Below are 24,145 nucleotides of genomic sequence, written 5' to 3'. Positions count from 1 at the left end.
CCGTGTGATTATCATAACCACTTGTTGTAGATGTTGAGTGACATGACTCAAAGTTATTTTCGTTGAATCAAATGCATTCATTTGTTTTCCACAAGGTTTTAATTTCCAATAATATGATATACTTTTAATCTTTAAGCTCATTTTGTTTTGGTGGACCATATTCTCTGTTTTTAATCTTCCTTAATATCTTTCATATTACTTTAATTCCGACTCCTTCTCTATTCTTCTGTCAGTATCATCTCATGGTATACTGATGTAATGTGATGACTTGGAATGATGTATGTTTGTGCCAGGTCTTTCGTTGCTCGTAGCTAAATTAACATTGTTGTTGATCTTTATTGTCCTTTTATTTTGATTTGGTCGCTGAAAAAAGCCTTTCGAAATGTCAAGTCAATGAAATTTTCTGTCAGTTTACCGATATTCTGTCTGTCGTAAATAATCTGTGCGTCTTATCATTGTTATGTAAATTGAAGTACCAATGTCCAATAAATATGTGCCAGTTAATCATTGACTGAACCACTGAAATTAGTGGCATGTATTAGAATATGGAAAGAGAAAACTTTCATACTCACTCAAAAAGCTGGATTGTCGTGGACAGTGAATAACTATCAGTATTGCTAGAAATTATTAGTCGGACTTATTTCAGTCTAGAAATCAAAACAGTTGTTAAGTGTTCACTTCATTCAATAAGATTTCGTTTAATTGTTAGTAAAATGTGTTGTTTATCTTTTGATGGTATGTATGTGTTTCAGTGGGTGACTATTTCATGTTTCCAACATATATTCGTCCTTTTTTGTTCATAAATGAATAAAAGCAATGAATAAGCAGATTGAATTTTTTCAAATAATTGGATTTCTGAATGACCTACCAAGTTCGTATTTTTTAATCTCATACTTTTCAGACGACTGCTTGTCTTTTATATTTCTGTGTTTAGTATATTACATATAAGCGTGTAATTCTACTGAGGAAAAAACCTTTTCTTTTGGCTAGCTGTTTTATCATTGATATTAGTTCATTTGGACATTTGAGTCAATAATCCGATCTTGTGAGCAACCATCACTCGGTTACAACATGTCACTGCTCTCGTGTGCTGATTTGCGTTCCATTCATTCATTTTAACAATCCTAAACTTGTTCGTCAAACCATAAAATCCTAACCCATAACAATTCAGGCTAGTTGATTTGGACATACTGATATGATCAATTTATCTGTTTGAATTCTCTCTCACTATCTATAAAACAGTCGACATGATTAATGTAAGATATGGACTCTAAAATACAGTGATTATTTATTCTAGTAATTTTTTTTATTAAAATGACCTGTACAGTATTATTTAACTGTTGGTTAGTTAAAGGTAGTTAGTAGAAAGCTTTGAACCTAGGTTTCGGGCCAGTTGACATTCATCAAAAGTCGTGGGGGGACTGATCCACCTTATCGGTTTTAAACCCATATCATAATCAAAGATATTACCACTAAAGCTACTCAATATAACTCAACCAAAATTAACCACTGAGTAACATGATGTTGGTTACTTCTAAGTGATCAATTTATGTAAATACTTGCCATTTGATTGTACATTACTATGAGGAGGTTTCGTTTTAAGGTCTGCATTTTTGATTATTCTCTCTATACCTTCAAAAGAAAGTAATGACCAGTCGTTGAAGACGCTAGGTGAGATGGCCCACTAACACAATAATATTCAATCTTTATCCTCCTCTAAATTCTAAGCTTAGAATCACCCTATACTCTCCATCATTGTTCACATTCGTTTCATTTGAGTTTTATATCTTATGTCTAGTTTCCCACTACAGTTTATATTTCCTCATCTTTTTGCTTCTTCGTTGCCTCTTCTTTGTCTCTACATACGTTCCTACTGATAGAAGCTTGGATGAAGCAGGAGATGAATTTTGTAGGGAGCTTTCCAACCTCTTAAAAGCTAAACGCTCTTATATAGTAGTAGTGAAGGATGATTTTAATCTCTAGGTAGGTAGACTGTACCAAACCGAAAGGCACTTAGGTGGGTCTTAAGATGTTGCGGCTCATCGGACAGATAATGGTGACCGTTTAGTGCAACAATTTCTCGGAAGCATACGGTAAAACGTCATCTGACGTGTGACCCCCACAATCGAATCAGTGATAGATTCAAATAGACCACATTGCCATTAGCCATCGTTGGAGAGGCTCGACGGAAGACTGTCTCTTATCCTAAAGGATATGTTTAGACTCAGATGTATTTGTCTGAGTCCTACCGCACGTGAAAAAGCTACATCAAGGAAACCGTTTAAAGTTCAACTTAGTGGTGAAATAGTCAGAAATATATATCAGGAGAAACTTGAGGAGTTAGTCTACCACGAAAGTGATATTCACCCCGAGGCAACTTGGCATGATATCCAAACAGCTGTGGAAGCAGCAGTTATATCAAATAGTAACTTAAACCAAAAGGTTGGAAAAAACCAGTGAATTTCAGCAGCGTGAAGAGCTCACCCGAGAAAACCAGGCTGGTTTCAGGCCTGGACTTGTATGTACAGACCAAATATTCATCCTTCAGAAGGTTCCGGAATACGGGCATACTTTCTAACTATGCTTGTATTCCTTGATAATAAGGGCGTGTTCGACCCTAATCGCGAGGTCCTGTGACAATGTCTGTCATTAAAAGGCTTACCCGAGAAGTGCAATAGCGTTGCATAAACTTTCTTCTCAAAAACTGCTGATCGAGTAAGAGTTTAGAGGGAACTGCCGTCGGAATCGGTTATTTGAAGTGTTATTCGTTTGGGTTTTCCTCTTTCCTCATTTCCACCTAATTTTGCCACGTACATGATTTTAGGGACATTGCCATCGTCTGACTTTCCAGGTACCTATTTTCTACCAGGAGATACTCTGGTTGACTTAGAATATTTAAATGACACAATTCTGTTTGGTGAAGACCTTGACGAAATGCAGTCTTTTGACCACCTTAGGCAACAATGTATACATGCTTGGGATATGATTCTCTCCATCTAAATGCAAAATTTTGCTCCAGGACTGGTCTGCGTCAAAACCTGAACTAATGGTAGGAAATGCGTTAGTTTGGTGTACCAATCACTTCACTTATCTTAAAAGTCTCAGCTCTGATGCGTTAGTGTTTAATGAGACCTCGGTACGAGTTCGAAAAGCCCGGTCGGCTTTCACCAACTTGAGTCACTTGTGGCGTAGGTGAGATGCTTTTTGGCCAACTAACGGACGCGTTTATTTTGGAGCAGTTGACCTTGTTATATAGTAGTTGTGAAAAGGCCTTTAAAAGTAGAGGATATGTGTAGGTTACTAGTATTCGATCATAGATATCTTCAAAGCGTCGCTCGTGTATTTGAGGACCATTAGGTTAGTAATTGTGAGGTTAGGCTCAGAGTACTAAGTAAGTATGACAAATTGACCGACTGGGTACTGAACGTTGGTCGATTAAAATGGTTAGGACATGTATTACGTAAACCCATCCACCGAATACCTCGACGCACATTGATGGCTGGCATGGGAGTAGGTTGAAAGAAAGCTGGTAGCGGTCAAGTCAAAGCTTGGCAGTCGGACTGAGCCATATAAGTAGTTTCAGACTAACTAGTTTACATTTCAATTTTCTAAATTCCTGGTAACCTTTTGTTGTTTCACTAATTTGTATGTATGTATGCCTAATCCTTTCTATAACTATTAATCCTGTTACTACTTCTAATACTTTGAGATTTCCCCTCATAATTTCATCTCGCTGTGCCAATGGTGTATAGCAACTTAAACCGATGCACATGCTTATCCGGTTGTATGTTGAGATTGACAAGCTTTGAATCATACGTTTTGCGTATTTGAGGACGATTGATCAATATCCGGCTGCACAAACTTAGGTAGATAAAGTTGACAATAATACTTCTTAATAGTAATCATTTTTCCAACCGTTGCTGCTAACTAGACGTGGTGATCGGGCTTGCCTATCGTAATTAACCAGTCGCACTATACTGGCTGGAACAATCGTCCCTCAATGTCCTAACATGCCAGACAAGTCGGTTGAAGACTAAAAGCAGCAACCCAAGGTCAGAAGGCGAAGTCGTACTGCTGACTGTACAGAGGTGTGACGGCAGTAAGGTGTTTCTTTCACACAACCAGCATAACAGTGATGGTGCCTTCCCACAAGGAAATGTGAGGTTAAAAAATTCGACCCTAAAAATGCACACCTCACCTTATCTCCGGTGGTGAGGTTCCGACAAGTACCGAGCTAACATGAAAATTACTCACTAAAAAGTCGTGTGTGACTGACCTCAATCAGTTGTCCCTTGGGCACGGCAGTCACGCTCTCAGGTCACTAAGACCACTTCTAACCCGATTTCCTTCCCAGATAACTGTAGAAGAACCCTTCCACGGTGTGGGCGACTGGTAAGTGACAACCACCCTCATACCATTAACAGCACTCAAGATCACTGTATTCGTAATCAATCTCCCTCTTCGATTCCAATTATTCCTTCTACCTCAACTTTCAATTCCAAACTTCCTCTTTTGACTTCCTCCTCAAATGTCACCATAGTCAATAATCATAGTGCACAAAATACTGTCCCGGGTCTACTGAAACGTCGCTCCAAACTACACATTGGAGCCTTCAACGTACGTACTTTATGTAAACTCGGCTAGAGGGCCCCTTTCGCTAAGACCTCAGAATCTCGTACCATTGATGTATGCTGTGTCTCCGAAACACGCATACGGGGTCCTTGTTTGGTCATTCACCAGTACGGAGAGCCGACGAGATACACTCTTTGTTTATCCGGCGACTGGACGGTAAGTTCTCGTGGACTGGTGGGTGTAGTTATAGCATTTAGTACGAGGGTAGAACAAGCATTATTAGAAGGGATTCCTTTTAACAGTCGCCTTTGTGCTGTTCGACTTAAGTGCTCCGTAAGAACTCGGAAGGATAGGGACACACGTCGTTGCTTTTTCGTCATTCCTGCCTACGCTCCTACTGACTACTGTTCAGATGAAGTGAAAAATGAATCTTACAGAAAGCTAAACGATCGGAAATAGTACTCATGGCAGTTCACTTTAATGCCCAAGTAGGTAGCTTAAACCAAACTGAAAGACATTTAGATGGGTATTTTAGTATTCCGGCTCAGCGAACAGATAATGGTGATCGTTTGCTGCAACTGTGCTCAGACAATCGATTATTTTTGACAAACACTAATTTTAAACATAAGGAGAGACATCGTCTGATATGACGAACGCCTGTACCAAACCAAAGATGAACTCAAGTGGAACATATTGCCACCAGTCATCGTTGCAGAGACTCGACAGGAGACTGTCGCTCGTTCTGGAATACCTATTTGGACTCTGATCATGCTCTAATAGGAGCATGCACTTGCTTACTCCTCACTGGACACAGGAAAGTCACATAAAGAAGATTCATTAGAATGAGACTCAGCGATGAGAAAGTCAAAGGTAAATTCCATGAACAGCTGCAGTGAAGGTTAGGCAATTTCGAATATGAGGCTGATTCAAATGTTACTTGGGAGGATCTATGAACAGCTGTGGAAAAAGCGTCGACATCTAATAGTGATTTGAACCGAAGGGTCAGGGAAAACCAATGAATTTCTGCTAAGTCTATTGCACTGATGAATTCTTGCCAACACATCCCAACAGGCTCCGAACACGATGAAAAACGAAAACAAATCAGTTCTAGGTTAACCATGGTTGTTATAGTTCTCCAAGTTTCAACTCCATACAGTTGCTTTTCTTGGGTTACTGCCCGTCTAGATCCCGTGTAAATGAAGAGCGTTGAGTATAGGGTTAGCAACTTCATCTTTTGGAAAGCAACAATGCTGAAAATCGCTAGCTAGAATAAACAATTTAAACTCTGTCCTGGGAATTCGTGGATCTTCATTCAAAAGAATTATGACGCCTCATGGTGAAAGCCGATTTTACCTAATATAGCGTGTAAAATACTGGCGTCAATAATTATAAGGTGCCTAATAAAGACCCGCGAACTGCAAGCACGAGTAAACCAGGTTGGCTTCAGATTTGGTCGTGGCTGCATCGGCCACATATTCACTATTCGTCAGGTTTTAGAACACAAGCATACTTATCAGCTTCCGACAATGATAGTTTTTCTTGACCTAAAAGCAGCATTTGGTTCGGTAGACCGAAAGGTTCTGTGGCAGTGTCTGTCATTGAACGGTGTACCTCAGAAGCACATAAACATTATGAGGACTCTTTACTCTAACACCACCAGTCGAGTCAGAGCATATGGAAAACTGTCATCTGATCTTGCAACCTTAAGTGGTGTCCGGCAAGGCTGTCCACTATCTCCATTTGTGTTTAATTTTATCATAGACCTACTGTTGGAAACAACGTTCTCGCCGTCTGGATTTTCAGGAATTTATTTCCTACAAGAAGGTCCACTTATCGAGTTAGAATACGCAAACGACATAGTCCTGTTTGATGAAGACGCTGATAAATTGCAGTATTTTGGTAGCACTGAGCAACAATTCCAGGATGTTTAGGATGCGTTTCTCCCCTCTAAATGCAAGATGTTGATTGAGGACTGACCCTCGTCAACACCTGAATTACGGATTGGCAGTGATGAAGTAGTCGAACGCGTCGACAACTTCACTTATTTTGTAAGTCTGATCAACCCTAATGGGCTAGTGTCTGAAGAAATCTCTACACGGATTCATAAAGCTCGTTTGGCTCTTCCAACTTACATCATCTATGGCGAAGGCGAGATATCCATCTATCAATTAAAGGACGAGTATATCGCACGGTAGTTCGTTCTGTCCTAATTTACGACTGCGAAACGTGGCCATTAAGAGTACAAGATACTCGTAAGCTACTAGTATCTGATCACAGATGTCTTAGAGATATTGCTCACATCTGCTGGGATCACTGGTAAGTAATAGTGAGTTTAGACGCAGGGTATTAGGGAATGATGGTAAATCAGTTGATGAGGTTGTGAATCTCCATCGACTGAGATGGTTGGGCCACGTGTTACGTATGCCCGAACACCGATTACCACGATGTGCAATGCTAACCGGTGTTGGGAATGGTTGGAAGAACGTTAGGGGCGGTCAAACCAGAACGTGGTATCAGTGCTTGAAATCACTAACTTCTAGTCTGAGCCATGTTGGTAGATGCAGACTACTTGGTTGGGGTCTGCGCGGCTATCGTAACCAATGGTTGGAAACTCTGGGTGACATGGCTCAGAATCGATCACAATGGCGTTGGTGTATACACTCTTTGTCTTCGTTTAAACTATGAGATTAAAATCGCTTCATATCTTTCTTTTTACAAACTAATTCTTTCTTCCTATACTTTATCCTTATATGCAATCTTTCTTTTTATACATTACTACCATTTTCCTCGACCTGTGGATTTCCAAAGAAAAAATAATTATTGATTATCTATAAAATATTGTAAAATATTTTCATTGATTAATTGAATCTGTTTTGTTAAAGAAAATATGAAGTAAAATGTTTAATTTAACTTATCGATGACCCATTGATTATTAATCTCCATTTTACATTGTTTCATCTAACTGTCCTTATTTTGTTGTACGTTTCATTAAACTTTTTGAAAAATAAAAATATTTCACCAATTAGAAAGTAACAAGTAACTTCATCATTTGATGGGCATAAAAATCTTGTCGTTGACTAAGTAGTCACCGTAAGTAGTTGCATTTTTAATTCAATAAATCATAAAATGTTTGAATTATACATGTTATATAATATACGTGTATTTAGTTTTAGATATTGTTTGTATAAGAGGTTTTTGTTGGTTGTTATCTGTATAGCTTACATCACTGATTCGATCATTGACTAGGTCGCAGATGCGCATTACTAAAGAGTCTCATATAAAATAAAAACGCTTCAAAAAATATATATATGTATATCCGTCTGGCTTTTTTTGTCTACATAATATTTCGTAGTTGACACCCTTCACTAATTAAAGTAATCCACTTGACAGTGCACCTTTCAAGTTAGATCAGCTTAAAATATTAACGATGGAAAAGAACTACAGTATTCGGAAGTTTTTTTGTTGTTGATAGATCATTTATTTTCCTTAACTACATATGTTACTCATTGTACTATTCATTTCGGCCCATATCTCTGTGACAAATTGATTTGTTTTGACGATATACATCTTTACAATAACGCATTCACATCCTTGTTAAATTTGTGTGTAAATCTATAAATATTTATTTACAACTGTTGTAGAATTTAAACTATTCATTGTTGCCATGTATCATCGAAACAAGAAGTGAAGCTTTAAAATATCAAATAGATCTTGAAAAATAAATTTAAAATAATCTAGAACTCTAAGACGATATTATATAATTTCTAAAGATCTCCTAACAGTCATATTAAGTAAATAACTATTAAAAAAAAAGCCTCAAAACTTTAATGATCTTCCTTCCCATCATGAGCTTATTAGATCCTTTTTAACAAATTTATCTACTCTATTGATGTCATACTTCATCTCTTCAACATACGTTTTGAGCAAATATTTTAATAATCTGTATATTAGAGATTCTTACTATCCATTCTAATTTATTTATTTATTTGAACACATATATATTGGTACAAAGGGGCACCGAATACATATGCGCCAAACAAATCACTTGATTCGGGTGTGGGCTGATGCTACCCGGGTGCTCAGACCGAAGCAGGTGGTTTTCTCAGGGGAGCACATCCGGAGCCTTCGATCTAAAGGTCTGATCCACAAGGCAGTGGAGCAACGTTAGGAGATGCAGTCCCATGTCACCCGGTGACCAACAGTTGGTTCACACTTCATTTGTTCCCTCAGGATACTGGAGTCCATGTTCACCATTGGTTTAGAATGAGGGTTTCCCAACTCCCCTAGGTAGACTCTCCGTGTCCACCAACCCGTTTAAAGCGAGCATGTTTGTAATTACTTCTAATATCTGACTTGAGTGCTTCAACTGGTATGTTGTCTGATTCTGCTGGTTTCCCACTGATGATTTGTCTGATGGCCATGCTGATTTCTCCGATTGTTGGTGTGGTGACATCTATAGAGAGGTTTGTACGTGTTCCTTCGATGTTGGGTGGGTTCAGTGGGTCTGGTCTATTTAGGAGTTTTTCAAAGTGTTCTGCCTACCTGTTCCGTTGTGCTTGAGCTTCAGTGATTGGTTTGCCTTATTTGTTCTTGACTGTTCACTCTGGTTTACCATATTTTTCTGCTGGATTCTTCGGTGTGTCATATAGTTTTCTCTTATTTCCTGAGAGCAACATCTCTTTCGAAGCCGGTCTTTCCTGATCAACTTGAATCCAATCGGTTTTACTTATTCCAAGCTTTCCTATATTTTTCATTTCCGCAACTACTTGAATGGTCCTCCCAGTCTCCCATATCATGTGGATATTCTATGTGCATATGTTGACTGTTGCCCTAATTTTCGGAAAAAGCATCGGCTTCCTAACTTCTGAATAGCCCCCTTTCAAGATGATCAGGTGTTTTCCCGAACACTTCTTGAGGATGCACTGAAGCCTCATTAAACTGGTACTTTCCGTCTGAGAAGTATTTCTAAAAATGAATAAAAGAAAATACGATAATTTTTAAATTTCCTTGTTATTGCTGTGATTGTGTATATATTGAAAGTCTGTGCGTAAGTGTTTTTTACACTTTCTAAATTTAAATTTAGAATCAATTTCAGTCATATAAAACGAAAATGCTTCAGCTCAAGTTGCTACATCACGTTATGAATGATGAAATCATAAGGAAAGAAGAAATAGATATCCCCATCGAAATCTGAAAAAAAGCTGAATATTTATTTTGTTTCATCTGTTCTTAATATTAAATTAAAAATAAGTTCTCAAATAATTCATCTGGTGTTGTCGACCATTGTGTAACGTTATTACACATCTTTTATCAGTTGTTACACTCGATTAAGATGTAAGTAGCATGTGTATATTAGGGGGTAGATTATCAAGCCATATGGTGCACAGGATTATTTCGAAATGAATGTTGATACCAATACTTATCAGTTTATGATACATTGGTGGAAATTTTTAGATTGGAAGAAGGTTTTGAAGATGATGAACACTCCATAAAATGAATTTGGGTCATTTGAAGGACATATAGATATCAGAAAAAATGGACCGGCCTAAAATGTACTTATTCTAGGTAAAGATTAGAAGCGACTTCAGATATACTGTTAAAACGACTTACAAAATATCCACTATCCTTCTCTCATGAATTCCATACGTGTGTTTGAAATTTACCTATATGTTAAAAATTCACATTTTTAGCATCTTGTGGTACTTTATAGGGTTCATTAACATTATTAGTTACATGTTTGCGTAAGTTTAGGGGGTTAGATTTTGACAGAACATGTACGCAGTTGATTCGATATTGCGACGACGATATTTTTCGTTTGCAAAATCCCTCCTTATGACCAATCACTTTATATTTTGCTCATTTATGGTTATAGAATAGGCAGAAACGGGAGTAATGCCATGCCTCACAGTTCAGCAACTAGATTGGGATCTGACTTTATTTTGCTTAAAATTACAATCTGAGTCTGACGATGATTGTAACCCGCATATAAACATGAGTCACTTAAATTGTTCGCCAGAAAGTGAATGCAACTTAAAAATTTCTCATTGCTTATTAACAAATGTTGCATATGAAATAAAATCTTCAGGTCGCTTAATAATTTCAAGACAAATATATCACAAGTTAAAGAAGTTTGAGTAGCAAAAATTCCTGTAGGTTTTTTACTGTAGTATAAAGAGAAGAAGCACAAAGTTGTGAGACAGAACATCAAGTTCCTCTACAGCGGCGATGTAATACACGATAACCTCTCCTCGTGGCTACTTCAGTGAGAAGGTATTTACGTATGTACTCAACTATCCCATAGAATATTAATCAATTTCTTGGCCAATGATATGCATTTGGCATTCAGGTCGTCATCAAGTGACCATTTCCTTTGGCTACTTCTGACTGGCTCAACATATCAAACACATACCTTTTGAGGAACTTGAAAACAAATGGATTTGTAATGTTCTGTATGCCCTGGATTATAGATGAATTCCACGCGTAATAAATATTTGATCAACTTCTCTTTGTTAACTTACACTGTCAATCCTTTCAGTGTGTAGTGACAATTGTTCAGAGCCTATTGAGATCACTAATCGATCTAAATTTGACAACTATTGAAAACGTGGGAGCACTGAACAGCCGTTTCACCGCCGTGAGAAATTGTGACCAGTGTTCGACCATGTTGGGTGTGAGTAATGTATACGCAAAAGGTAGTGCAAGATGGTCGCGCAATGTCTCTAATAGCTTGAAGTTAGACTTGCACATCATTGAACCACGACTCAGGGGTCTAGGGGTTAAGTATTTTCTTGCTAAAACTAGGGATACGCACTTCCAGAGTTCTATACTAGAACGAAACGCTCATATGGTGCTCCCAAGTTTTCGGTGGTTGTCTAACTTAGGTTCGTGATTAGAATTACAATCCTTCCAGGTGACGCCACTTTCATTGTTTTGTGAAAAAGTAGAAGGGAATTACCTCAGAACCGCTACTGGCTCATATTGTGAGTCATATCTGCTAACGTCTTAACCCACTGTGTTGCACCATCTCTCAGACCCCAACCAGGAGGTTGTGATGGACTGAGAGATGTCAATCCTGTACAGATCTCTTTCATACCTCGGGACCATGCCACATAAACCAACCGCTTCTCCACTTTTTTCAATGGGTCCAAACATCCCAGAAATAGAGCACAGTTTGGATACTCGTATCAAATGTCCGAGCCATCGTGGTCGATGTTTCAGGATGGTGAAGCCAATTGAAGTCATTTTGCCCGAACATACGTTGCCAAACCTCTGCATTAATAACATAGTGTTGTGATTATACGTAGAATGATCGCACCAGTCACGCCACTACTAGCACTCGCACAACTAATCAGATACACGAACTTTCTGATTACTTCTAATTGTTTATCAATAGGACTGAGTGCAGACACAGGCGGCTGTCTATCTTGCAAAAGTACTTGCACTTAGAAGGCGCAAAGCACATGCCATACCTACGAACACTGATTGTCACCTGATTAAGTGCTGATTGGATGGCTTAAATATCTTCGCACAGTAAGACAATATCATCATGGTTGAAGATCGGAAATTCTTTCTCTAGGAAATAGTTCCACACCATCATTACTTATCTTCACTAGAGATGTTTCCAGAATGTCATCGATAATGAAGTTGAGGATGAATAAAGAGATTGAGCAACCCTCCTTAATGTAACTGCTTGAACAGAAGAAGTGGTCGCATGCTCCCACTCTGGCTGAGGTGTTTGTTCGTATAGCGTTCAACATGTTAATCAACTTCTCATGTACAGCCTTCTTTAACAGACAATTCCAGAGTGCTATTCTGTTTAACGAATCAGTGGAGAGACTGGTATCAAAAAACAAAATGGTTATTGGCCTGTAATCAGCATAGCTGTGCTTTAACATTTGGTAGGGGATGTATGTATAACCAATGAATCCACGACCAGAATGAACTCCAGACTACTCCTTGCAAGTCAATGTTTCATGGGTCTTGGACGATCTGTGAACTATAAGGGTAGCTAATAAATAGGATGGAATTGGATTTAAAATTGTTTCCCGACAGTTGTTGTATAGGTGACGTTTGTCCTCTTTAAAGATATGAACGACTCTTTCCTCGTTCCACGATATTTGAACAGTCTATTTACCAAACATTTGTGGACGACTTGATCAGTTCCATAACTAGGAGGTCTCCATCTTTCTTAGAAAGAATTGGAGGGGAATCATTTGGTCTAATGTTTTGTGGAATCTCAGGAGTTGGAGTTCCCCACGGACTTTGGTCTCGCCAGGTGTATCAGTTAACACTGGCCAGAAAGGATAGAACGGTTCGACTGATTTTGTTAGTGCAGGAGATCAGGTGAGTTTTTCGTCGAGGAACTCTGCCCATTTTTTAGGATGTCGTTGCTTGTTATTGATCGGTGTCTCATCAGTTTCACAGATTGTTTTACTCAAAGTAGATTTCTTGTGGGCAGTGACCTGAATGAGTTGAAAGAGCAGCCACCAGTTACTAAATGTGGCTGCTGCTTCCAACTCGTTAGCACGCTCCTACTGTAATGAACGAAAACCCAGGTGGGGAAAACAATACTACACTACCACCAGGTTTCTTGATCCTTACGCAAGCTTTGCATAATTTCTGCAATATTGTGCAAACGTTGGGGCATGTCAGTTTGAATGGCACACATGATTTCAGAAAGGCTAGTTCAGGATTCGTATTCGGTGGTGTCATTAAACTTTTGACCATTCAGTGACTTGAGATCTTTTAGGTAGGATGGAATTTCTACCATAGATAAGCCTCTGTATGAGTTGAAGAACAATAACTTATACAAAATGTAAATAGAAAAGAATAGACAGGTGACGCAATGTAAAATCCAGATGAATGTCACCGAATAATTGTTTATGGAATTTGTGGGGATGAGAATGCAGCGAAAATAAATTCCGGTTGTAGTTGTCTTTTGATTTGTGTGAGGGCTAGGATGCTGCATGGATGCCCAGCAGATTGTTCTCTTAGAGGGCTACTCCACAAACCTTTGATCTAGAGGTCTAGTCCAGAAGGCAGTGGAGCAACGTTAGGAGGTGCGGTCCCATGGAAGCTGATGGCCAAGAATATGTCCATAAGGCATCTGTTGCCTCAGAATCCTGGAGTCCATGTGGGCCATTGGTTTGGAATCAATGTTTCCAACTCCCTTCGTACCCACCAGCCCGGTTCAAGCTCTGGAAATTCGCGTTTCATCCTCTTAATTTAGTAAATAAAACCCCGTTATTTCTCTGTCGGTGGCTATATATACGTGGCCATATGAGATCATTTCGAGAAGGGGAGCGGACTCCCCCCACTTTCGGCTGTATTATGGTAATTGGGGGATTTCCGTTCATTGATATCTAAGGAACTTCAGTAAGTCGTAATATCGTATTACTTAATAGTATGCCTTTTGGTTTTCAGTCGTATTTCGATTGTATTCAATTCGTTGATGAATACCACCTACCACTAATTTCTATCATTGATATAGTCATTGTTTTATGTAATTTTAATTCACATTGCTTTACAGTCATTAGTCAGCATCCTTTTGTATGTCTTCTTATTAGCGGTTAGATTTTTCTTCGTATTGTTTATACGTATATGTGAATGACTAGTTAATAAATAATTATGTTGATACCATCCGAGCATGTGAAAATTGTGTTATTTCGTAAGCGAAAATTCCAGCTTTATGTAAGCATGCATGATTAAACTGATATTATTGTAGTTAAATATCCAATCTATTCACCTAATCATTGTAGTTGTCTTATTCTTTTCTGCTCAATACCATCCCCAGTGTTATCAAAGAAAATCCTCACGTACACAGCTAGGATGATTTTTACGTATTATTAATTAATTCACCTCTATCGTTTGTATCATTCACAACTACCAACATTGCTTCTTTATTTCAGGCTTTGATATTAACTTTTATAAAATGAGCGGTAGTGGGACTGGAGGTGGTGGCAGTAGTGGTGGAGGTTCTGGTCGTGCACACTTTCGTAGTCAGTTAGGCTGTTGTATATGTGGAACAAAGTCATCATCCTCTCGTTTTACCTCTAGTCAACGATATGCTGAGCATTTTGGTGCATGTTTTGGTCCACAGGGGACTACACGTTCAGGAGATTTATGCAATGCATGCGTTCTTTGTGTTAAACGTTGGCTTCAACGGGGTAGACAACCGAACTTCTTTGTACAAGTTAGTATATTGCTTATTTTTCTGTAGAATGTTACTCGCATATGTCATCTATTTCTTCCAATTTTAGAAGTAGTATGTTCTTCATTTGTTGTATTGTTAGATGTAAATTTAACTCACTTATTGTCACCTATTTTTAGGTTTAATTGTGTTTAGTTCACATCTCCTTTACTTATTTCAGTAAAATCATATATAATAATGTTGATAATAACGATTTCTCCTATAATTGTTAAGTCTATTCTTCCTGTAGCATTATATTTTTGGCTTTTTTTTGTTTTAATATGATATTTCAGTCAATCTCTTTTGTAATTACTCTCTGTTAGTAATAATTCTTTTGTCCATAGTTTTTACAGTTTATTTCTTAATCAGACTTTAAACTTCAATAAATTTTTCAGTGGTTCCTGAGATAAATCTCGCGAATGTTCAGTTTCCTGCATATCCATTTGTGCAGTATCGTATTATGGTTGAGAATGTTACATCACATCACCAACCCTTTTAGCTTATTTTATGAGGATAAGGATAGATAAATTGTAGCTGGCAATAGAAATTAGGACAAGCATTTTATCTTATCTGGGACACGCCAACTAAATGTACCTGCATCTAAGTATTGATGCCCACAATGAGGTTCGAACACAATACCTTCCCTTCAAAACTGATTGAGTTCAGATAGGCACTCCTATATGAACTGGATATGGTATTTATATTATTATTATTATTATTATTATTATTATTATTATTATTATTATTATTATTATTATTATTATTATTATTATTATTATTATTATTATTATTATTATTATTATTATTATTATTATTATTATTATTATTATTATTATTATTATTATTATTATTATTATTATTATTATTATTATTATTATTATTATTATTATTATTATTATTATTATTATTATTATTATTATTATTATTATTATTATTATTATTATTATTATTATTATTATTATTATTATTATTATTATTATTATTATTATTATTATTATTATTATTATTATTATTATTATTATTATTATTATTATTATTATTATTATTATTATTATTATTATTATTATTATTATTATTATTATTATTATTATTATTATTATTATTATTATTATTATTATTATTATTATTATTATTATTATTATTATTATTATTATTATTATTATTATTATTATTATTATTATTATTATTATTATTATTATTATTATTATTATTATTATTATTATTATTATTATTATTATTATTATTATTATTATTATTATTATTATTATTATTATTATTATTATTATTATTATTATTATTATTATTATTATTATTATTATTATTATTATTATTATTATTATTATTATTATTATTATTATTATTATTATTATTATTATTATTATTATTATTATTATTATTATTATTATTATTATTATTATTATTATTATTATTATTATTATTATTATTATTATTATTATTATTATTATTATTATTATTATTATTATTATTATTATTATTATTATTATTATTATTATTATTATTATTATTATTATTATTATTATTATTATTATTATTATTATTATTATTATTATTATTATTATTATTATTATTATTATTATTATTATTATTATTATTATTATTATTATTATTATTATTATTATTATTATTATTATTATTATTATTATTATTATTATTATTATTATTATTATTATTATTATTATTATTATTATTATTATTATTATTATTATTATTATTATTATTATTATTATTATTATTATTATTATTATTATTATTATTATTATTATTATTATTATTATTATTATTATTATTATTATTATTATTATTATTATTATTATTATTATTATTATTATTATTATTATTATTATTATTATTATTATTATTATTATTATTATTATTATTATTATTATTATTATTATTATTATTATTATTATTATTATTATTATTATTATTATTATTATTATTATTATTATTATTATTATTATTATTATTATTATTATTATTATTATTATTATTATTATTATTATTATTATTATTATTATTATTATTATTATTATTATTATTATTATTATTATTATTATTATTATTATTATTATTATTATTATTATTATTATTATTATTATTATTATTATTATTATTATTATTATTATTATTATTATTATTATTATTAGAAATTTATGGTGATTTTTGTCTATATTTAGACGTATACTTTCACAGTAGTTCGGCACTGAATTAATATAAAACCGAGTGACTTCTATTGTTATTGCTTACGCTTATAAATAAAAAGAAAGCATACAAACTCAGGTCGATATAGGTTTAATAATGAATTAGCATAAAAATCTGATCGTGTATTAATAAAAAGATCTTTTAAACCTGTCTCTCCGTAGGTGATAGAGTACTAGCTGTTCATGAGTTAAAATATTTCATGTAAATGTATCTGTGTATGCATATAATGCTTTACTCTTCTTTCTATACATTTCTATATGGATAATTTTTATTATATTTCTAATATGGTTGTGTTTACTTGCTTTTTAAAAAATCTTGAATTAAAGGTAACAAAATTATTTATACATTACAAAATAAAATAAACATTTGCATTACTAGTTTTCTTTGGAAATCCCTGGTTAGTTTAATTTTAATCACAATGTAATCACCAGTAAGACCATTGGAACAGACAATAAATTATCATTTGATTCACTTTTGTATTTTATTTTGCCTTGCAGGACTAGAACTCATATTCATTGTATAAAAATATATCATATATTGACAATTGATACTTTAAATAAGTAACCATGTAGTTTAGATTATAATTTCTTATTATTAATGCATTATCACCTGAATCCACTTACATTTCAGTATTCTTGTTCTCGTTGGGATGTCAGTTCGAATATAGTTGTCATAAAAGATTCGGGAAGAGAATTATTTTTTGTTTACTCGATAGTAGCAATAATGGATGCTTATCGATAGGTTTTAGTTGGTATTTATTCACACTTATACTGTTTTTTATTAGATAAAAATGTTCTTTAACAGTCCTTTCTGTTGTAATTAGTAAGTACCATGACGTAATTTTATTACTTTTTCAGGTTCTTGACAGTAAGAAAGGTCCTGGACCGAAACATATGAAAGAGATTACTAAACGAGCTCGTCGTCGGGAAGCCAAACAACAAGCGGCTGCTGCTATCGCTTCATCTGTAAGTAAAGAACAGAAATCTGTAAAATCTGCTTCGATTACTACCACTACCCATACTCCTACTACACGTTCGTCTTGTGGAAACGGTCATCATTGTTTGAATAGCAGTTCCGGCTCACGTGGCAATCTTCATTACACACAAACAAATCCGAAACCGGAGCATTATTCGCATACATCACCTAGTTGTATTCGTGTTCAGTCGAATATGTTTTCACAGCAATCTTATATGGGAGGTACGACACGATCAAGTGCACAACACTCTCAGGCATTATCAAATGGATTAAGGTGTTCTTCGCATAACAATAGCAACAATAATCGTAATAGTAATTCCCACTGTTATAATCGATCATTAAATCATAATAATAATAAAAATGACACTTTAGAACACATATGCTGTTCTTGTACAATTTTGGATCAGAAAGAATATTTATCGACATTATCTCATCCACAAGGTGCTACACGAACTCGTGCAGCTGCTGCTAGGCAATTAGAAGCAGCCAGTAAGTTTATTTTTATTTTTTGTACGTAATGCGTTTTTACTGCATTAAGCATTTAAAACGTTTTCTTGATACAAATGTTATATAATCGTCATCTGTGGTGGGAGGTGATCTTCAGTAACAATCTAAAAGTATTCCGCTGAAGGTGTATTTATTTTTATCGTCAGTTTCGTTCTTTTTTTCGAATGATATATATTCCACTTTTGTATATTGTAACTCTTGTCTTAATACACCGATCTTGAAATATGGTGATCTCAGTTGATGTAATTCTATGCCAGATTTTACATTGTTTATGAGTGATCCTTAAAATACCTAATTCTTTCTATGCTTGGGTTGGAAATCGTCAATTTTAGATAAAGTCATATTACTTTATTGGAGTAACTCAATTTTATGAACAATAAGAAGATAAAAATCTGAGTCAGTAGCTATGTACTAGTGTAAACGATCCTACTGCTCCACTGTTGATACAAGTAAGAAGTAAATGTTTCAACCGAACAATTTTTAAAACTAGTTAAGAATTAAAACAACTTCTTTACGTATGCTTAAATAAATTTTTGTTATTATATTACTAGGATTATAGCTGTCAACAATCGATTCTCATCACATCTTTTAAAGCTACATTACTTGCGGAGAAGTGTAAAGATTTTATATTGTTTTAATGGGTTAGAATAATTTCTTCTGTTTAAAAGATTTTTCACCATGAATTGACATCATTTGAAGAAGCAGTAAGAAAAGACTATCAAGCTGAACTACTTTTTGAAAATTTTGATCAATGGATATTAAACCATTTATCAAATAAGTTGAAATTTTGTATTTAGGTTTCGTGTCTGTATTGGCACTTGTCTTAAAAGCTTATCTGCAATTTTGAGAGGATTCAAACAGGCGTCCTGCAATAAAAGTTAAATATTTACACTGATTACTCCCAGAATAGTGACTGATATCATACTCAAAATAGCTAATGCGTCGAAGAAAATTGGAATCCAACGAGTAGTGTAAGTTTCCTCAAGATTATAGGCCAGCCTTGCTGCTAAATGCCGACTATCATGGAACCTAGGTCCGATTGTTTGCAATCACTTAACTTCAAAGTATAGTGAATTTATTTTTTAGTCACTTACACCAGTAATCATGTCTTAGTTTGATTGATTGATTTCGACCAACACAAAGGACTGAACAGGTATGGCATATTACTACTAATCAGTTCAGATTCAGTATAAATTTTGTATTCACTGGAATATAGTGTAGTGGTGCTTCAGCCATGAGGATGGTCAAGCCTCATTGAGGGAAGCCTACTGTCTTTGTTGGCAAGAAAACTTTCATTTTTGAGGTACACAAGCCTACTACGTGGACTTTTTGTGGGGAAGTAGTTAGAAACCCCCTGGGTCTTGATGCGCAGGCGTCGTCTGAAGCTAGTATATATTACATGCATACTAATAATACATAGGTTTTCACCTATGTATCCCATGGCATACAGATAGGCAAAGTTGTCCGTTTGGGAGGATTGACTTCACCATTCTGTTAACTCGTATTTGCTACGTCTTATACGTTATAAGCACACCAGAGGTATATAAGCTTGCGCTCATGAGCATCGTAGCATACACAGGCATGAGCTCTCTTAATGAAGCGCTGGTGGTCACCGCTTCTCTCACTCGTATTTGATACAACTTAATCAGAATACTGACTTCTATTACCCCATCTCTGTGCTAAACCAATGATTCGTCAAATCAGGGCGAAAACATATTGATACACCACACTTCCCTGAAATCCTGATTAGAAATCCTGACTAATGAATCTCACTTATATAGTGTGTAAAACTGTTACCCACTGATAGCAACCAGAAATGTAGCGCTATATCATAAATTGATTGAATTAAGAAATTTGAATCATTAGATACAATTCATTGGTTTAAAGCCTCGTTTCAAAATTTCAAGGTTTAAGGTTCAATCTGTTTTGACGATGTAAACGGACAACACTGTTGATAAGACCTAACCATAGACAAGCTTCCTTTTAGGATGATTATGCTAGTATATTAAAAGAGTTAATCATGTTATGTAATATTGATTTAATGTATGTCAGACATGTTTTTTTTCAGTAAACATTTTATACATGTTTCTTTTTTCTTTTTAAATTTTGACCAAGTAATAAAATAATGTTGTTTTATACATTTTTAGAGGTAAAAATAATAGTTGTACTGTTTTATTTCCCATGGTAATATTTGTAATCTGATCTAATTTTTATTGGGTTAACCATTTTTATTAATGAATAATTTAATGAGGCCATAATTTCAATTGTGTATTCTGACAATATTTTTTAAATTAAGATTAATAATATTGTTTTTCTATTTCTTACATCTTTTCAATATAATAATATCGATTATTTCAATAAATGATAAGGAACTTGATCATTCTTAAGATATCTATACCATTCAGTTAGTCAAGTTTTATCTGCTAGTCTCTTTGACGCGTTAAGCTATTAAATGTAGGAGTTGGATGGAGATCAAGTTCGTTTGCATTTGGATATGATATCAGTCAACGAGATAATAGACTGTTGAAGTGAGCTGCTTTGGAAGAAGTAATCTTCTTGGTTGAAGTCAAGAAGCTAGTCCGAATTTGTTTCAATTCAAATGGTTTAAATAGGTCATAGTATGCTATGTGCTACTTACACAGACAGGTATAAGTAGTATGTATCAGGCATGTGAATTAGAATTCTTACTGACATTAGAGGAAAATAAAGAGAAGATGAGAGAAAACTGAAGCCAATCAAAATAAAAACACAAATGAAAGAACACTGAAGTCTGTAAAATACAATTCGAAGATGTGCAAATGATATATTTAGTGTATAATCTTCATATTTTATTAAGCCACTGTGTGATTTGCCATTAAACAATAAATAGATTATCCCCACCAACTCTTCGTTCGCTATAATAACAATGCAAATTTTTTCATGCTTCATTCTCTTTAAAATCTTAATTGTTAATATTGCTTCATACAGTTTATTCATCGATTCTGTTCATCAGTTGGTAATCATATTCCCCATGTTTAGCTTTCTTCTATTAGTTCAGTATTGTTTTGATTTCTTCGATTTTTGACCTTAGAGTACGGCAATTCGAGGTGATGTAGATGTGTACCAAGCCTTTCATTGTTGATTGTTGTGTCATCATAAACTCATTTGCACTTTACTGAAATATATTACTGATAACTTAGTAAAGATTGACAATATAATCATCCGTTTGCAAACTTTCTATATTTGAACTGAAGTGGATTAGTTTAGCTTGAAAATAAGTAATAACTGTTATGTAATTAGTTATATTATTATTATTATTATTATTATTATTATTATTAATGAATATTTACTTTTAGTTAAAATCATTGATGAAGAAAGACGAGAGAACTGTTAGTCAATAAATATCTGTCGGTTGATAGATACGTAACCATATTACTTGGAAAAAACAAACAAACAATATATATGGCCAATCACTATTTCACTTTATTTCATTTAACCAACTTTTTACAACTCATTTGTTTCTATTCATGATCAATGTAACACATCGGTATATTCTTTATTGCATACGTATATACAAAACGATTTATTAGCCGTGTTTAGATCTTTTTTTTTGAAAATAAATTTAATTTATATATTTTAATTGTAATATAGAAGGTTTTTTGTTTGACAAACGAAACGTTTGTACTGTTTACGTTCTTTAGCTCATTGAATACTCAACTGACATGTAGATTTTATTTAAAGGATGGTTGTTTGATAGTATAGGTTGTTATTTTCTTTGTCGACTCAAGAGTTGATTAAAATAACTATATATTATACTTGAATCAATTAAACTATTAGCTACAGGTTTGTGCATTTATTTTATTGTTATATGGACTATTAAGTACACTAACTGATAGTCTTTAAAAAGGCAGCATTCTAACAACGCTATCAGGTAAGATTAAAAGATAGATAGGTACTGATTGTCTACAAATGCTCATCATACATAGAATATGAGACTGACCTGAGTTGAGTCAACTGAAATGCCTGTTCAACTGATCCCTGCTTTTGTGGTGTAACGGCTTGACCTGGTACATATTGGTCCCACATTTTATTTTGACTTTAATTAACCCATCTACTTTTTATGATAAAAGGATGGTCAAAAAATCTTCATTTTCTATATCACTTATTCGCTGTCCATATTTTCTAATTATACTACTAAATATATCAGGGAACTTCTATCCTAGTAGACTAATTATGTTTAATAGTAATATTTTCCGTTAAATTGTAATAGATATTTTTCACAGCAACAATTAGTCTTTTAGCTTCTATGAAAATTAATCTTATCAGTGTAGCATTTGTTAAATAATTACATTAATAAGAAGTTATGTGTTTCTCATGTTTATGTTAACAGGATCAATAATATACATTAGACTAAAGTTTTAATGAACTTAGGAAGCCCATTCATTTGAGTTTGAGATTCTTTAACAATCCGCATTAATGGTCACACACTTAATCTATCTCATGATAACGATATTATTAGATTACTACCTAATGGCCTTCATTTTCAACTTCATTCACTCAACTACATAACTCAGTCTTCAAATATAATTGATTAGTTACTGTCTCACTCCACAGTTCATCGTCTCTTTGTAGAAAAACTCACCAATACGCTCATGGTTATGACAAGCATTGCTTTTTTTAGTGGTTTCTTTGATAGGCCAGCAACACAACAACAGGACAAACTAAACTCTTCCACTGCGCCTCACCCTTGCTAACTAGAGGGAGAAAACCAGATTCAGTCGATGAAAAAGTATATTCTACAAGCAGTCCGAAACCATGAACGGACAAGCACACAACTCATGAATATATATACAGTACAAAAATGTCCTTGGGAAACGTCACGAAAAGTGTACTGAAAGAGATAATGAACCAATGACATTTAGGATCCTCCTAGGTGGGAAATACAAACTGAAGGTAAAAGTGGTCGCTTCTGGCGCGAAAATGAGAAATTCGAATTTTCAAAAATGAGACGTTTACCAAGTGTTTCTTGAGGATCCAGCATCTATAGCACTACCGAAAACCAGTACACTCGGATCTCTATATCAAATTCAATTCGGCATATCCATTCAGTACAGAAATCTTTCTAAATGAGCAAGCAAGATTATTACATCTGGAGAGGATAAACAAAAATATTTAATTGAGATCTTACAACTTAATAATTTTCTTATGAAATTTACAAAAAAATCCGATAAAACTTTTAGATAATAGTTCGAATGAAATAGCATGAATTAGTACTGCAGTTTTACCATACTGCATTGATACATCAAACAAATCTAAAGAGTCTTAAAACAACCAGCACCCTTCAAAATGCTTTAGTTCATATAAAGGATATTAACCCCTTTATGTCAGCACAGAATTGCGTCTACAAGGAAGGGCGTGAAGTTGTAGTTTTCCATATATCGCTAAATCCCACTACCCTCTATATAAAAGAAAGCCTTATTATCCATCTGACTTAGTCTATCTATCTGAGATACTATGTCTGGTTCTACTCATATCTCACACTATTATCATGTGTACATATTCAACTCGATCCTTTCACATTAAAAATGTCAATTTTCATCCATCAAAACACACACAAATCACATTGACTCGGTCAGACCAGTTTTTTGACTGTTCGCACTAAATAATTTTTGCATTGTTCCTTTGTGCTATTTAAACTTG

The 24,145-nt window shown here is 33.9% G+C and overlaps 1 protein-coding gene across 1 annotated transcript in view; it reads left to right on the top strand.

Annotated features, from left to right (window-relative positions):
* The window catches only part of MS3_00009256 (uncharacterized protein), a 45,561-nt gene that overhangs the window by 7,982 nt on the left and 13,434 nt on the right, over positions 1-24,145 (top strand). The window contains exons 4-5 of the mRNA XM_051217605.1: positions 14,481-14,764; positions 17,842-18,448. Coding sequence (XP_051065020.1) covers positions 14,504-14,764; positions 17,842-18,448 — 868 coding nt within the window. The 5' untranslated portion in view covers positions 14,481-14,503. The remainder of the gene's footprint in view (positions 1-14,480; positions 14,765-17,841; positions 18,449-24,145) is intronic.

The sequence above is a fragment of the Schistosoma haematobium genome, chromosome 5, assembly GCF_000699445.3.
Source record: "Schistosoma haematobium chromosome 5, whole genome shotgun sequence".
In the NCBI taxonomy this organism is placed as follows: Eukaryota; Metazoa; Platyhelminthes; class Trematoda; order Strigeidida; family Schistosomatidae; genus Schistosoma; species Schistosoma haematobium.
The sequence above is the reverse complement of the archived record's forward strand: the minus strand, read 5'-3'. Positions and strand labels throughout refer to the sequence as shown.